The sequence below is a fragment of the Sceloporus occidentalis genome, unplaced genomic scaffold (assembly GCF_023333645.1).
Source record: "Sceloporus occidentalis isolate IW3139 unplaced genomic scaffold, rSceOcc1.0.p SCAF_4, whole genome shotgun sequence".
Classification (NCBI taxonomy): Eukaryota; Metazoa; Chordata; class Lepidosauria; order Squamata; family Phrynosomatidae; genus Sceloporus; species Sceloporus occidentalis.
In genome coordinates this window covers 39,911,349-39,929,644 of record NW_028316984.1, presented here as the reverse complement: position 1 = coordinate 39,929,644, position 18,296 = coordinate 39,911,349, and the positions used below count along the sequence as shown (strand labels likewise).

Below are 18,296 nucleotides of genomic sequence, written 5' to 3'. Positions count from 1 at the left end.
ATTTCACAAAGGGATGCAGAGTTCCAAATTTAACCCAACCCAGGAGGAAAAAATACACATGGGTATTGCCATTGTTGGTGTCATTTTTCTCATGTCAATTTTCCTACAGAGATGAAGGGAGAGAGGAAAGTATACATTGTCATATGTGAACATCATGTATAAGTGTGTGCAGAAGCTGATCAGCAGCGTGCTTCTGCCATTTGATCTTCATGCTTGATTGCATATCTGTTTTTCCACAAGTGCCATATTTGAAAAAGTCCTTGTGTGAAAGAAATGACTGTGATTTTCACATTGTTAACTGATGTTCAGATATGAAGAATTAACCCCCTTAAGCAGAGACGGAGAACTGTTGGCACTCCAGATGTTTCGGATGTTAACTCCCCAGCCAGCATGGCCAGTGGGTCAGGAATTCTTGAATTTGTTGCCTGAAAGCATCTAAAGGGTCAATTTTCCTATCCAAAGGACAGGTTGTATTGGTCTGAAGTGCCAATCATTTTGTTTGAGAATTGTTTTTGCAAGATGAATCTGTTCCACAGGAACAGTGTCTGAACAGGACCTGGGTAATTTGCCTATTGCAAATCCATTCAGCTGACTGGCTAGTTTTGCAACAGAAGCATTAAACAACATAGCAGAAAGCTATGTATTATTATTTGGCTTTAACTGTGTCAGATAGAATTAATGAGTAAACCCAGAGTTTGGCACCATTTTTTCCACTTTATACAATTGGTGATATTTATTAACACATGTTAATATGTTTTGTACATTTGTTGAGCAGGGTTAAAAATGACCTTAAATATTATTGTTGTTGTTGTTACTATTATTATTGCAAATACATTTCTATACTGCTTATCAGTGTACGCACTCTCTAAGCAGTTTACAGTGTGTAAGGTAATTGCTCCCAACAAGCTGGGTACTCATTTTAGCAACCTATGGAAGGATGCCAGGCTGAGTTGACCCTGGAGCCCTGCCTGGGATCAAACTCATAACCTTGTGGCTGTAAGTGCCTGCAGTCCTGGCATTTAACCACTGTGTGACCAGGATTCCCTTATTATGGTTGGATGAGTGAGGAATCTTGCAAAAACGTCCTTGTTTATATAGGATTCCTCTCAACCACACACAGTGCCTTGTAGAAATAGACATGTGTTTTCATTTTCCTGGTGCAATTCCTGGGATTAGTTGGTTCTTTTATTGTGTCAGTGTAAACAACCATGTCTTTCCATTGTGACTCAAAGGGGTTGAGAGACAAATGAGTTGAAAGTGCTCAAGTTTAATCAGCTGGGAGACCTTATTGTTGCTGTCACACAAGATGGACTTGGTTGACAGAAGATCTGCTGCTGTCAAAGTATCTTGCAATGTCAGTTGGCCCAAGGGAGATACCTTGATGTGGTTGCTCAGTGTTGCAGGGAAAGTTAGGCACAGCCTTGAACATCAATTCACTTGTGCCAAATTCAAATTCAAATTTTATTGCTTTTGACCAAAGGTCATTGCACAGCACAACAATATAACAATACATATAACAATATAACAGTATAAAAATACATGTAAATTATATCTAAAATGCGGGTATCTCGTATCTGGTACAGAATTTCTAGACAAACGAACAACAATTGTCATTATGCCAAAACTCTTTCCTTTGCACAGCAGCAGAGGGAGTTTGCATAAGATGAATTCTTTGTATAATGAATTTCCCCATTCTGTAAAACAGTGTGTTTCTTTTAAAAACTGTATTACCTCCTTATTTTTTTACTATTCATGTGGGCTGGTGGATTCTGGGCACTATAGTCTAAAAATATAACTTTGCAAACTGTGTCTGCATGAAGCTTTATTCCAGCCACACATCTATTCATTGGAAGGGGATTCATGTCCAGAAGATGGGCTACAAGCTATTTTTAATTTCCCTAACTAATTTAACTTTCCAAATCAGTCTCTGTGTGTGAGAGAGTGCACACACATGCCTTCAAGTCGCCTGTTGACCTATGACAACCCCATGAATTTTATAGGCAAGGAAGACTTAGAGGTGGTTTTGTCAGTTCCTTAAGCAGCTTGAGTACAATATAGGAACACAAGTTTAACATGCTAAATACGCCATCTGGTGGTTGCATTTGACCCATACAGGATTTTATCTTCTTTCAGTCAAGCATATGAGTGGAGTTAGTATTAAATTTTAGCTGAAACACTAAGTATTCCAGGGCCTACAACAGCCATGGGTCCCGTTATTGCTGTCATTTATTATTTATTACTGCCATTTATTCAGTTGTTAGTACAGAATAGTAGCCACTTCCTTAAGATAGAAAGATGAGATAGTTGTGGTAACTTTGAGTTCTTTTCTTGGTATACATTGCACTTATTTCCTAAAGGGAAAGAGACACAATAATAATAATAATAATAATAATAATAATAATAATAATAAATTTTATTTTTACCCCGCCTTTCCAAAAAGATGATCAAGGCGGCTTACAAAGGATAAAAGCAGTTACAATACAAAATAAAACAATTACAGTATAAAAGTTAAAACATTACTACGTAAAATGGGAACAGGAGTCAGGAAAAATTACACATGTCCAGGGTAATAACAATCAAATCACAATAATCCGGGGTCAAAAAAGGAAAACAAGGGGCAGAGAAAAAAACAATTAATTAAATTGAGAAGGCCAACCGAAATAAGTATGTTTTTAAATTCTTTTTAAAAGAATCTAATGAGGCGGCGGAGCGGAGCTCTACAGGGAGCTTATTCCAGGAGGATGGGGCAACGATGGCAAAAGCCCTCTGAGAGGTCCTCACAAGATGAGATCTGGAGACCTCCAACAAATTAGTCCCGGATGTTCTAAGTGTGCGGGGCGGATTATATGGGGAGAGGCGGTCCTCCAAGTACCCTGGGCCCAAGCCATTTAGGGCTTTATAGGTTAAAACCAACACCTTGTATTGAGCTCGGAAGCGAATAGGCAGCCAATGTAGATCTTTTAAAATAGGTGTTATATGGTCCGACCTGGAAATACCAGCGACCAATATGGCTGCCATATTCTGTACCATTTGCAGCTTCCGAGTTTGGTACAAGGGTTGCCCCATGTAGAGCGCGTTGCAGAAATCCAATTGAGAGGTTACCAAAGCATGTACAACAGTTTCAAGGTCTCTACGGTACAATCTAAAAAATCAGCAACATCTTCAGAAAGTATCTGTAACATGTTAAGGGCAAATGTTAAGTTCAGTTAAGATATGTGAAGAAATAGCCATGGAATGGATGGAGAGCGGGGAGAGAGGATGGAATCAAGTACACTAAAAGATACTTACTAAATATGTGCATACTGTGGGTCTCTGAACTAAAGGAAGACTGGAGAAGTGCACGAGTGTACATTGTTTAAGGGAGTCCAGTTGACATAAAAGCCATTTATAAATATTTCTAATAAACAACATAAATGGTATGTATCTCATGTGTGAGAGACTGCTTTGAAGACCGCACATGCAGTGCTTTGAGTTCCATCATGAGAAGGGAGGATTATAAGCACAGTGAATAAAATGGGCTGACATTTAGACTTAAATGCAAATTCTGTATTGACTTGGAAGCCCACTTCTGTGGGTGTATTTCGGAAATCACAGAAGGTGAGGTAAATGAGTTCCTTTGAGTTACCAACTCACATACTGCCTTACTTTCACAACTAAGGGACTAAACAGACTGGCGTTAAATGCTGGCATCGGAGCAGAGTGTGGCTGTGGCATTTTGACACCGTGAGCCCTGACACCGGCATCATGCCATGTGCCCAACTGCATGGCAGTTTAGACATGCTGTGCCAAAGGAGTGACAAAAAGCCACGGTGGTGGCAAGGGTGCCTTTTTGCAGGCACTAAAATGAGATGCATTTTGCCATTCTTTTTAGCACCGGCAAAGTGCCAATTTGGGGCTGTAACGTGTGGTTGCTACAGCCCTGATCCAGCAAGGAAAGGGGCAGCGGGATGCCACTCCAAAAGGGCTGTCTATCAAGCCCCTGAATTAGTTTTTTGATTTGCATGGGGTAAGGAAGCTGTATGGATAAATAAAACCTCTTTTGCTAATGCTGCATCAATTCCCTTGGCTCCTTTTCTTTTCTCCTTTAGGATATTGAACACAACAATGTTTGAACTTCCCGAAATTGTTGGTGGCTTCCCTGCTTTGTCGATTTTCATAATTTTACTTCTGATACTTCAAGTTCTCCACTGTTTTTGGTCCTATCTAATAGTAAAGGCTGCTTATAAAGCTATTTCAAAAGGCAAGGTAAGAATCACTGCAGTATTTTCTTCTCATTTATGTTTTCTTACTTTCTAATTTTACATAAGAGATTAACTTTCTTTTTCATTCAAATCTGTTAGGATAGCACCCCAAAGACCCCTGACATTCATGTTTCATGGCAAAGTCTTACCACTAACTTGCATTGTATGTGTTTATTCAATACTATCTCAGCAGTTTGTTTGGGCTGAAATTGCACCATCCCAATGCAGGTATTCAGCTGAGCCTTCCCTTGATTTATACCTGGAACCTGTTTGCTGTGAAGCCTGAGAGACTGTTTCTCAGGATCACAAATGGATATGTGGTATGAGATCTGTAGTTGCCATTAAGTGTACACTTGTTTTGAGGCTGCGGCCAACTCAGGAGTTTATCAGACAAGGGAAATTGGAAGTATAATCCAATGGCAATCTGAATGCAATCATGGGGTTTAACGTTATTGCGTGATAGACTGCCACATGCAAATTCAGGCAATGGCATGCTATTTTTGGGCAATGGGAAGCCAGTTCGAACGCAATGCACATTCACGTAATTGCGCTAAACTAGCGACTTTAAGTGAATGCATTCTGGCCCCACTTTCTTTTAATTCAAATTTAAGAGAAATTCCTCCCATTTGATAAACTCTTCAGCTCCATGTGTAATCTATGTAATACAAGCATTTGTGTTTGCTACCATGTATTGCATTGAAAACAGTGTGCAGAACAGTCCTGAGCATTTACCACACTGTCTCCCAGAATACTAAAATTTAGAGACAGGGCTAAAGGTTGTGGCTTCAAATGGGGCATGATCCCTCAGCATCTTCCATTTCAAAACTAAAGGAAACATAGTAGTTGTGTCAGATTTGCAGTTGTGTTCTCTTCTTCTGGTAGTATGTGACTTCCTTCTTAACTTTCTTAATTATCTTCTTTCTGCTACCTTTGAAGGCTGGGAAGTGGAATCCCTTGCATGTAAGTTTCCCCTCAGAGAAAACAAACATGCACATGCCCTCACACACATGTACATACTTGTACATAAGCCTACTGTTTTGCTTTGTTTTGCATCTTCAGTTCTCTTCTTCCCTTGTTCATTCACTGGCTGCCATTCTGCATGTTCCCTTTCTTTAAGATTGCATGCTTTTTTGTTATTCAGCAGGTGCCAAGATATGATACAGACAACTTTAGATTCTTTATTCTGATACCAGTTTGGCTCTGGAATGAAACATTTAAACAGGGAAAATGCAGCAGTGATGCAGCATTTTCAACAGTTACCTAAAAATTCTCAAGTTGAGCCTGTTCTGGAAAAAAAACACAGTTGAAGAAAGTATTTGAAATTGTCTACCAATCCTTGTGATAATGTTCTGGAATGTAGCCCAATGGAGTTGTTTTATCCCTTTGGTCATATAGAAACAAGAATATTCCATTGAGTCAGCAGAGTATTTTAGTCATGGAAAAGCTTTTTCAGTTACATGTGCCCTACAGTTTGCTCTCTGTAACTATTTTAATAAATTAATAAATAAAATACTGTGGCTTGAACTACTCAACTGGACCTCAACTAGTTCTGGAAAGGTACATCCAGCTAAACCCTGAAGGCCCTGGCTGCTAGGTTAGAATCTCATATCAAATGCTCAATCATCACATGCTGCAGATTTACATATTTTTAGTTTCATTTAGTCACCTTGAATTCCATTTTAGGAAAATGGGATCCTAGCAAAATAAATAAATTCAGCCCACACCACACTCTTTGGCTTTATTTCAGGCTTTTTTTCTCTCTATTTCTTCCTTTACTTATACATTTACTGGTGGCTCTTGTAAAAAATGATGCACACGATCATTTTATACATTTTACTACTCCAAGATATTCTGGACATCCTTCAGGGCCTTCAAATTGCCCATTGCCTTGCAAGTTTCTCTCTTGCTTCTTTGCTGCTGCTTCATTGCTCAGCCTTTCCCTCCCATCTTAACCACTGTAAAATTTCTTTCTGAACATTGTTCATGACATCACAGTGTTTCTATGGTTCCTCAAATGATCATTCCCAAATTACCTTTGTCTTTTACCATTTTACTGGAAAACAGAGGGTTTGTAATGGCAGGGGTAGATAGAGTACTGAGAGTAGATTTGGGCTAGCCAAGTACCAGCACATGGTTGTTTTGAAAATAAAAGTGGCAGAAAGGATTGCTATGCATGCTGCCTTGAGTTAACGGGAAGGAAGGTAGAGTAGAAATGGAGCATATAGAAAGCTGAAGCTGCTTGGGTGAAGATGAGAAAAGATCTTAATGGCTGCTCCCAGGTTCTGCCATATGTTTTTGAGAGAAGCTAGTATGATTCCCTCTCTGATGCCCTTTGGCCAGCAGGCAATAAACCTCTTTATTCAGGCATGTTTTTGGCAACTGACTGGCTATTGAGGAAGAGGAGATTTAATAGGGTGGGAGTACTGCTTCCCCCCTCCTTTATGCTTTTAAAATTGCTTTTATTTTATTTTATTTTATTTTGTCTGATGATTTGTGAAACTGTATTTTAATACTGTAACTTGTAGTTTTCCTTTTATCTGTTCTTGAAGCATGTGGTAAGCTGCCTTGGATCTCAGTAGTGTGAGAAAAGTGGAATATAATTAAAGTGATAAATAAATGCCCCTTTTAATGTTTGAGAAGGGGAAATACGAAGCACCTACCAACCACTTTATATGAGTATAGCCAAGATCTTCCACGGTTGTACTTAGCGTAAGAATTCCACATGTGGAACTCTGATACTCTTCCTCCGAACTCACCATTTTGCTTGAGTAATACCCCCCCACCAGCCATTCCGGGAATGTGTGGGGTCAGAAAAGCACCTGGCTATGTTTCCATAGACAGATACAAACTGAGGACATCTTCTGCCAAGTTCTGCCCGGGTCCTCTGGGGGACTCAGCAGATGATATCATCAATCTTTGTCTGGCTCTGCAATCCCCTCTGCTCTTCATGAGCACCGAAACTGAAGTGAAATGGTGGCCTGTTACAGACAGCCAAAATAAAGCTGCTTCGAGTCACAGTGGAGGTATGGTGTTTCAATGATGCATGCGTCCTAAGAGTCCAGAAGTCGCGCCAAAGCCATGCTCCAGCCCTTCAGGACTGGAGTGTGGCTTTGGTGTGGCTTCTGGACTCTTAGGACGCATGCATCATTGAAACACCATACCTCCACTGTGACTCGAAGCAGCTTTATTTTGGCTGTCTGTAACAGGCCGGTGAGTTTGCAGGAGTGTGGACTTTGGCCATTGCAGAGGAAAGAAGAGAATACCAAATTCTGCATTGATCAAAAATCTATATACACAAACATAATGGAGAATTACACTTGCGTATGTCACTAACAGGATGCTGGCCTATGTATGAGCATCCAATAACATCAAAAATCCACCATACAATGATACCTTTATTGGCCAACCAAAATGCACAATATACACGTTGCAAGCTTTCGAAGTTCCACTGGCTTCTTTATCTAGGCAAGGTGTTAAAAACCACACAGGAGAAAAAAGTTGAACATGTTAGGCCTGCATTTTGCTGCTTCTGTTAGGAGCCCTGGTGGCGCAGTGATTAAATGCCTGCACTGCAGCCACTCGCTCAAAACCATAAGGTTGCGAGTTCAATACCAGCAAAAGGGCTCAAGCTTGACTCAGGCGTGCATCCTTCCGAGGTCACTAAAATGAGTACCCAGATTGTTGGGGGCAATTAGCTTACAGTTGTAAACCGCTTAGACACTGCTAGTTCGGTATGAAGTGGTATATAAATGAAGCTGTTTGTATATAAATAAATCTGTTTCTCAGTTCAGGTGGTATGGAGGGTATTACTTGCAGGCCTGCACCGCCTCCTTCTGGCTGTGTGGCTGCTGGGCGATTAAAGTATAGTTTCTCTGGTTTGACACTCAAGCAAAAACAGATGAAAAGCTATTTAATTATAGGTTTGTAGCTTGCTGAGGTTTTTGTAAATTATAAAGCAGGAAGGGGGTGCTTAAATAAGCAAATTGTTTTGTCTCATTTCTCTCATGCCAGAGATAGCAATGTATTTCCTCCTATTTTTCTTGCACACTTTGTAGGCGAGGGATGATCGCAGTGACGTTGAGTCTAGTTCAGATGAAGAGCCTTCAGCCCCTCATTCAAAGAACTCCCATAATTCCACCACCACCAATGGGACAAGTGGAACAAATGGAACGAACGGGTACCTCATCAGTGGCAGTTCTGCAGAGGAACACTAGTTCCTGGGTTACACACTGAGACACGAACAAAATGAACTGTTTGCGACTGGAAGTAATTAAGTTGTGAATGCTGGGTTTTGATTTTTTTCCCCCCACCGTTTTCTTCCTTTCCTCCTCTTTTTTCTCAAAATCAGAGAAAAATACACACACTTGGAATATTTAAAAGCTTCTGATAGCGCATTGCCGTATTTCCTGTTTGTGATGACAGCGCCACACCATTTTATGTATGTAGGCATGCTGTATGTATATATACATGACTAGATGGGAGCAGTATTTTCTTCTGTAGTCCTTGGACATTATTTATTTTATATCTTGTGGCGGGGGGGTGACTTGGCAGACTGAAAAGAACTTCTTCTAGGGTCTCTTTTGGACTTCATCAGGGCCAACCAAAGACTGCCAAGTGAAAGGTATGTCTCTTTTCTGTACTTGGTTTCTACCACCAGAATGTGATATTGTGGGCACCTGCTTGATTCCTCTTACAACAAAATTAGAAAAGTTCACCTTCCATTCTAAGTTTCGTTTTGCTTTGTGTTTTGCTGAACCTCTTTCTTTCTTTCTTTCTTTCTTTCTTTCTTTTTTTTTTCTTTTTTTGCTGAAGGATGCTGACTTTAGAAATTGCCAGTACAATCACAGTGATCCCTTTTCCCCACAGTGTAAAATCTTAAAATGGTGCATTCATTCTTTTAATTTGCTACTAGTGGGGTCAAATTGATTATACAAATTAAACACAGTTACTGTAAAATAGGATGTTAGCATTGTTTAAACTCCAAAATTGATGGCAAGTAAAATTGGAATTCATTGTTTGTACAAATTCCCGAACTATGTTGACATCAAGCATGATGACCTCAACTTGTGGGCGGGTCCTGCCTTGCAGATTTAACTTCAATTTGATTTAAACTTTTTGTGTTAGGTTTCATGCTGATGCCATTTCTTTTTAAGTTTCAGGGAAAAATCATAAGTTTACTTGTCCCCATAGTCATATAGGGAAAATTTGATATTAGGAGAACCAGAACAAGTGTTGGAAAAAAAAACACCAGGTGTTGAAAATAATTGCTCACTAGAAATAGGATATCTCAGAAAAAAAACCTGGGGAGACTGGAATGTTTGAAATGTGGTTTTCTCACTGTGACAAGTCATTGTGTTCAAACCTGTATCACTCTAGACTTAAATCTGGGGGCTTAGTTGATTCAATAGTGTGCCATATAAAAAATATTCCATGTACATGGTCAGGATGTTCTAGCTTAGGACCTTGCCCTGACATGTTAGTTTATATCCAGGACCGCTTTTGTATCATGTGTGCTCTCCCCACACATGAAGGTGGTGGAGTACAAACTCACACTTATTACCTCGTATGGAATTCGTGAGAATTAGGCCACTTTCTAGTGCTTGAGGGACCTGAGATGCATGCAAATACTTTCTTGATTCACTAAGAGCAAAAACTTAGAAAAGTTACTTTGGGGGCCTATAGTTCCTAGAATACTTCAGCCTGCATAGGATTGCAAAAGTGAAAACTGGAGCGAGCTTCTGTGCCTTTAATTGTGATGACAAGAGAGAATTTCAGCAGGTTCTGATTGCATGACCAGCAACACCTGCTGAAATTCCTGCTTCTGCCCATCCATTAAAGATGCAGGAGCCCTCTCTACTCTGGTAACCAACCCTAAGCATGGCTGTGGTACAAAAAGTCTATTTTTCCATTCTCAGCTAATGGCACAGCCAAGTAAGCAACACTCCTTGGTATGAGGGGTTTGTGTTAGTTCATGCCCATGGGGGATATATGTGTGGCTCCCATTCTGCAGTTTGAAAGTGCAGTCTGGATAACACATTGCCCACTTTTGGTCCTTTGTTATTCCAAACAGTTTGACAGAAGCCCCCCAGCCCCACCCCAGCTTCATTGCAGTCTCTTCTCACAGATTTTTTTTGTGGGAGACAGGGCACATTCCTTAACCCATAAAAGCTGTGGCACTTTTTGGTGCCATCAAGCCCATCCCAGGAACATGAAAATTTTGTCAGTGGGTGTGCCGCAGTATAAATTAATAACAAGCATCCAGACCTTTTAATGACAAGAAAAATAAAGCTAGCAGTAGTGGTAACCTAGTCTTGTTTACTTTTCTGCAAAAAAAATCATTTGTAAACATGTGTTCCTCAAGAAAGTCAGCAAGAGGAGTATTCGGCAAAAATTAAAATTTCTCTCTTGAAATTTTCATTTTCCCAGAGGATGGTTAGAAAGGGAAATTCTTATCATGGAAAATACTTCTGTGTTTAGCAAGCAAGTGTCAGAAGGGGAAACAAAACTATCTGCAAATTCATCTCAGAACAAGGAAAAGTTACTCTTTTGGACTACAACTCCCAGGCCTCAACCAAGTTGGCCAAACAGCCATACTGGCTGGAGAAACATGGGAGCTGTAAGCCAAAAACAACTTTCTCCAGCTCTGTCACTGCTAGGTACTGATGTAATATATATATGCCAAATAACACATAGGAAACATGGTAATACACACAGAGTAGGAGAACTGCCTGCTCACAGTCTTAAGGACCCTGCCTTTCTCAGAAACTATTTTCAACTGCAGATCTATTTTTTTGTCAGACAATTTATGCAACTGAGTTGTCTTTAAAATGTTTAAATGTCATATAATATTTTGCCAAGGCTGGTTATATGCATAAGAGACTTCTGAAATGGAAAGAAGGTGCCTCTGAGTTCCATGTCCCAGTCATCCCTTCTGAGGAATAATTCACATGACCATTTATGAAGCTAACCTAAGTAGATTTTTTTCTTCTCTTCCCTATTGGATATGAGCTTTGGTGGCACCCACACAAGTTCCCATTTCAGTTTGCCACAGTTTTTTTTTAAAAAAGGCTTCAAAAATGTTGAGATCTCATGTGTGTTAATACTTTTAACAACATGACTTTAATGCATGGGAATTCACTGGATAAATAACTTACTTCATAAGCTTTAGAACAAAAAGTTGAGCAAACCAGCTCTGTAGATATGCCAAAAGCTTAGATGAAGGGTCCTCTTGGAACAAAGGGAGTAAAAGTAATCCTCCTCTTCAGTTCATGTGTGCTCTAAGCATATTTTGAACGAAGTATAAAACTATGCTAACACCAAAACTATCATTTAGGGATCCCTATGATGTCATTCAGGAGCCATCATGATTTAGCTTATACCTGTGTGGGCATGTGTCAAGACTGTAAGCATGGAGGATGTACCCATGTACTATCCACACTATCTCTGACTTCCCCATGTTGAAAGGCAAGCTCTGCAATGAGGATGTGCAAGTACAGGTACAATTTAGTACAATCAAGTGCCCAGTTCCAGAACCTATGGAAATGGTAACCATGTCCTCCCAAATACAATTACATCCTTCCTTAAGAGAAATCCTGACAGCAAGGTGAGGCATAACCTCTAGGTCATGATTAACCTCTGCAGCCAGTCTGGAGTCCCCTGTGCATCATGAAGCCTGAATGAAGGGTCTCTACATGGACATGAACTGAGGTATTTGGTGTGAGTTGTGACTAAAAAATAAGGCACATCAGCAGTTTACATTCAATTCTCTGTTGGCAACAAACACTGATTTGGGAGGGTGGGATTTGTACATTTCTTGATGGTGTTGCGTAAAGAGTTCTGAACAGAAGTTTGGTTTCCCCAGACATTGAGCGGTATTATTTTAAAGGGGAGGTATACCTGATAGCTTGCAGTGTTGTGTATAAATTATTTATGCTCATGTTGACACAGTCAAATGCACAATAATAGATTTAGTGGGAGACTGGCAAGTATTACTTTGGGTAACACAGAAAACAGCTACAAACTGTACTGTGACATTACCTGAAATATGCGGCAGTGGTTACAGCTTACTATAAGCATGAGGAAATAAATGCTGTTCCACATGTAATGTCATAGGTGTACCATTCTGCAGGTGGACTCCTCCTTCAAAGAAGATTTGCCCACTCTCTTCAGTGGACTGACGTAAATGGAGGTACTCCTGTGAAGGCATAAGCTCAGTCTTTGCCTCCCATGGTTGTATGTATGGAAGGAGCCATTAGGGCCAAAAAAAAATGTAATGAATTGCTAAGAAACAACCAATTGGATCTTCTAGAAACAATTAGCATTTCCTGTATTAGTCTTTTCGGCCTTTTTTTCATGTGTTATGCTCTTAGCATTTAGTGGGGGGGGGGAGTTCTTTGGTCCCTTTTTAGCACTAGAATAAGAGATGCAGTGGCTGGAATATGTAGAATAGGAAATATATATATGAAGAAATGCAGTGTGTGGAAGTTAGTAGCTAGACTGAATGTTTTATTACCCAGCCCTGGGATAGTGAAGTAAGATCCATAGTTGTGTGCATTTACTCTATTACGTATTGACATGGAACGCACTAAAAGAAGAAAGTGTGTATGTTTGTAAAAAAAACAAACAAGTAAATAAAATGGACAAGGGTCTGAATACTAGGTCTCTCTTGTTCCATATATAGCCACTTGAGGATGGGAGTGTGGGATTTATTTACAGAGTGCCAGATTAAAAATGCCAAAAAGAAATAAATATAAATGTGTCCTTGTTACCATTTTAGAGTTTGTTCAACAGATTGCTTTCATTCTTGTCTGTTGCACAGTTAGTTTGAGGTTTCATTTTTGGTATGTTTGCGTCAGAGGACTGATTCACACAAGATGCATTTTGGAGACTGAATAATACAGGATTCCCTCACATGCTTTGAGGTTCATGCATGCTCCCCGACCACAGTCAAAATCTTTAATGTGACCAGTGTCACCTGGGGCCCACACATATATGTAGGTAGGGTTAACTCATGCTACCCATGAATCAGACCTCTACAGGTAGCCTTAGTCAAGGTATCTGTCCACAATTACTTCTCTTGGGTTTTGGTTTTTTTGGTGGTGTTTTTTCGATTTGTTTGCCGAGGGGTGGGTTGCAGTGCACTTGGGTGAGGCTTCCTTATATGCCTGGTTCACACTGAAGGTCCTGTATACAAATGACACAAAAGGACCAGGACTCTAAAATTCACCTCTCTATTCTGTCACTTGTGGAGTCTAACCTAGAGATATGAGGCACATGTGACCTGTCAGATGTTGTTGATTTGCAGCTCCAGTCAATGGTGAAGCCTGACAGGAAGTGCAGTCCAACAATATCTGACAGGGACACACACACACACACACACACAGGTTCCATGCCAGTGCCCTTTATGAACTAGCCAAGAGTTTATTTCCTCATGAGGAAAACTAGAGATTGGTTGCTAATGATATCAAGCTTTGTGCACAAATAGCTTGGCTTCCCTTACAGAGCATTTAAATGATGTTGCAGCTGTGCTGCCCTAGGTCAATGCTGGTTTCCTTCTTAGGGATGACATCTGTTATAATGATTCTGTGAGGAATTAATGAATACATAAGCCCAGAAAAGTCAGGTTGGTTTTATAGCAGTGATGTGCAAAGTGCAGCTTGCCAGAAGTTGCTGAACTGCAACTCTCAACATTCCTCTCTATGGGTGCTACTGGCTAGGACTGATGGGAGTTCCAATCTTAAAAATCGAGGGAGGAAGCACTTTGCAAACTCCTGATTTAGAGAACAAGGAAGAAAATCACCTGTCTAGACATATCACAAGTATGTGACAGTATATAGCCATGGAATGATTATGGAGATCCTTCATCAAACAAATGTCATGGGAATGCCTCCTTCATTTCAAATTGTTCTACTGTGGAGCTGAGCATTTTGTAATAAGCAGGAAACGAATATCTTGTATGCGGGTGGATGTACCTATGTTGCTGTATTTTGCAATAAACTATGGGCAGATTGTTGTGTAACCAAATGCCAACTTGTTCTGAATGTCTTGCATTGAACACTGGAAAGCAGAGGTTATATGGCATTCTGATGGTTCAGGTTGATCCTCCCTTCTGCCATTCACTTGGGCAGTTGGTTTGGAATATAGGGCTAATAATATTCATAATTCTCATCTCAAAAAAATTATACCATACCATTAACTTGAGCTTTCTGGGATTCCTATAGATGTGAGGATTTCTTTAATTTCCACATTGTTAATATTATGTATTTATTTTTATTTAAATAGTGCCTGGTGTTATATTTACTCTTGTATTACTTGACTATCCATGTCCAATAATAAAAAACAGCAATTCTGTATGATACTGTGTGACAGACCAAACACTCCAGATCTACAGTGTTCAACAATGAGTTGCTTTGACATCACAGATCAGAACTTCAAAAAGGCTTTTATTAAACCATCAGTATGTTAGTTAGGCATGCTGTTGAGTGCATTTTGACTTGCTTTAGGTTGAACCAAGATGAGCTGAAACTGCTCCTTTTAGATTCTCCTTTTTAAAAAATAGTTGTCTTGGGTTTCAGAGAAAGTTACGTAGCACATTTTTAATTTCAGGGAGTCCTAATTGTAATGGCAAGGAAAACTGGAGGGCCTGACTCTACTTGTGTACATTCTACACTTACAAAATGGCCTCCACTTATTTTCATGGAGGGAAAGGGAGTGTCTGTATTTTGATAGTATTATTTATTTCAACCTTCATTTTAGCCTTGTGCTTTATTGATAAGCTATATTAACTTGAAGCATGGGTGATCATCTCAAAAGGAAGTATGAGACACACCAAATTGATAAGCTGGGGCTGGATGTGTGTGTGCAAAGTTATAGATACCTAAATAGTAACCATCATCTTCTCTTCTGTATGGTGGTAAACTTTAGCAGGTCAGGTCAGGACAAAATGGTGCAATTTCTCACCTGTGTTTTTCAAGACAATCCAGCAGTTTGAGCAACTCTTGGAACTATTTAACTATACTGGTATATTCCACTGTCAGAAATACCACTGTGTTTAGGCTTGGATTTTGCTTCTGTTCTTATTGTTTTCTTTTTCTTTTCTTCCCTTAAATATAGAAATTACAATTCTTTCTGAAATATTTGGAACCAATCAATATTGTGAATTTTGATTTGAAAACACTTTCATAATAAACACTAAGTATTAGGAAAAATGTGTGTTCCTTGCCTTCTTTTTGATTATATGGCATCAGAGAGAATTCCATATTTAGTACCACTGCCATCCCCATGCAATAGTGCCAACAGTCTCTTACAATCTCTAGCATAGTTTCTGGTCACTACAGGTAAGGTAACATCATCATTCACTGGGTATCAAACATAGCTTTACTCGTGTCCTTCAATCCTTCCTGTCCTGACTCATACAGACTTTGTTCAGCTCACAGAACAGCCTAAAAGCAACCCAAAGATCATCCAGCTTCCAGTAGTCCTTCATTCCAGAACAATTTTCAGCAAAGACCATTGTAGTTGCCAACCAAAGTAATAGATCTAAAATTTGTGCTTCCAGCAAAGCTATATGGGACTGACTCTTCCAATATTGCATTCAATAATATTATCGCTTCTATGCTTATGCCATAAAAACACCCCTGTCCCCAAAAAACCTAGCCTTCAGAAATTGTGCCATGAAGATAACATTTATCAAGCTTTTTCCTGGATAAAATGGATGACATCCAATTTGTGTCTTGTGTGATCTGGCAATTCTGCCTCCCCTCGACCCCCAACTAATCCTCACATGACCTACCATGATATTGTTAAGGGTCCTCTGGTTCTCTACAGAAACTTGTGGAATCAGGAGCTGGTGAGGGAGAAGACTGCCTGATCTGATCCAGTGTGTTAAACCATTGCGTCTAAAGACTTGGGCAAATGGCTTAATCTGGAGTGCTACAGTTTGTTTCTACTAACTCTTGCATCTTTAAAATTTCAATGCATCTTCAAGTCAGAATGTACAGGTTGAATCTCCCTTAATATGGAATCCAAAATATTCCAAAAACGAAAACTTTTTTCATGGCTGGCTGAGATAGTGACACCTTTGCTTTCTGATGGCTCAATGTACTGCAACTTTGTTTGATACACAAAATTATTTTAAAATATTGTATAAAATTAACTTAAGACTATGTGTATAAGGTGCAAGTGAAGCAGAAATGATTTTCACATTTAGATGTGGGTTCCACCCAAAATACCTCATTGGTTATGTATATGTAAATACAGATATTCCCATTCAAATTCAAAAAACCTGAAACTCAAAACACTTCTGGTTCCAAGCATTTCAGATAAGAGAGTCTCAACCTGTATACACCTTATGAAATCTGACCACATTCAAAACTTTGCGTAGCAGTAATCTGCTAGTGTGGTCTAGTAGCTTTCCAAATTAGACTACAGGTTCACTTTTAATAGTGTGGATCAATGTAATTATGAATTTTGAAAATCAGATTACAAAAATACATGCACACTATTAATGATTCATACATTTCTATACCACTTCAAGGTCTCCATACTATGGAGTCATGGGCTTTGTAATTTCAGGGAGTATTAAAATTATCTGTCAGAGAGCTCTGCTACAATAATGCAGTGGAGTGCACTAGCAAATTCAAAGTACTTTGTAAACTACAATTTCATAGGATGGAGTCATTGCAAAGTTTGATACCTCAGACTGCTTTAGTTGTGCAGTGTGGCTACACCCGAAGTTCCCTGAAACTCTCCCTGTTTGTACCATGAGCTTTACTTACCTATTCCCATAAGAGCTGTTTGTCTTTCCTTTTTATATTAGGTGCTAAGATTATCTCAGAGGGTAAATAATCCATTTGCTTCTGTTTCAACAATTACAGCTCATGGTCTGAAAAACAAAAGCTTCAGCTCTGTTGAAATATTTGAATGAGGCTACAAAATCTGGAAGCTTAGGCAGTTCTATGCTATTTTGGAGCATTGCCATTTAGACCAGCTGTGGGAGTTATGTACCCTTCCAGATATTGTTAGACTGTAACTCCCAGTATTCTTCCCCATTGGCTCAGTTGGCTGCTGTGATCTGCAGTCCAACAACACCTGGATGCTGCATAATTCCCCTTCTTGATTTATAAACATAGTGAAATGTCCCTCCTCCATTCCTTTGTCCAAGGCATCAGTGAAAAGACAACACACCCAGAACAGATGTCTCAGTTCTACGAAGCATCCCAAGGTACTCTTTCTAAATCAGGGCTAGGCAACCTTTTTGAGCCGGGGGCCGGGTTGCTGTCCCTGAGACAACTGGGGGGCCGAAAGGGGGGGGAGCTTCCACCCTCCGGGGGCGGGGCCGCGTGCCAGGGGTGGAGCTTCCACCCTCCGGGGGCGGGACTGTGTGCCAGGGGTGGAGCTTCCACCCTCTGGGGGTGGGGCTGCGTGCCAGGGGCAGAGCTTCCACCCTCTGGGGGCGGGGCTTTCTCTGCTCCCTTTCCCAACCTCCCGCTGTCTGAGAGACAGCTAGAAGGGGGGGATTGGGAGAGGGGGTGACAGGCGCGCGCCTGCTCCTCCTGCCCTTCCGTGGCCCCCAGCTGTTTCTCAGAGAAGCAGTAAGGGCCCGTGAGGGGCAGGAGCAACAGGCGCGCGGCCCCAGCTCCTGTCCTTGGGGCTTTGCCAGGCCTGAGGTGTCCTCCGAAAGCATTGAAAGCACTGAAAATACACAGAAATGCACTTTGGAAAGTCACACTGTCTCACCTTCAGAAAGAGTGCATGTCCCACAAACTGACATATCACCATCACTACCACTCTCATTGTAAAAGCACACCTTTCAGCATTGAAAGCACTTTAAATACACAGAAATGCACTTTGGAAAGTCACACTGTCTCACCTTCAGAAAGACTGCATGTCTTCCTCCTCCTCCTCCCTCCCTCCCTCCTCCTTCCTTCCTTCCTTCCTCCTTCTTCCTCCTCTTCTTCATCCTCCCTCCCTCCCTCCTCCTCTTGCTCCTTCCCTCCTTCCTTCCTCCTTCTTCCACCTCTTCTTCATCCTCCCTCCCTCCCTCCTACTCCTGCT

At 40.5% G+C, this 18,296-nt stretch overlaps 1 protein-coding gene across 2 annotated transcripts in view; it reads left to right on the top strand.

The window, feature by feature from the left end:
* Nucleotides 1-15,436, top strand: part of LOC149313797 (ceramide synthase 6-like) — a 137,031-nt gene extending 121,595 nt beyond the window's left edge. Inside the window, exons 9-11 of one of the 2 annotated variants that reach the window (XM_089519813.1) lie at nucleotides 4,089-4,245; nucleotides 5,178-5,201; nucleotides 8,297-15,436. In XM_089519813.1, the coding sequence (XP_089375939.1) occupies nucleotides 4,089-4,245; nucleotides 5,178-5,201; nucleotides 8,297-8,455 (340 nt within the window). In that variant the 3' untranslated portion in view covers nucleotides 8,456-15,436. The remainder of the gene's footprint in view (nucleotides 1-4,088; nucleotides 4,246-5,177; nucleotides 5,202-8,296) is intronic. The other variant, XM_089519814.1, reaches the window with a different exon arrangement.
* Nucleotides 15,437-18,296: the final 2,860 nt, after the last annotated feature.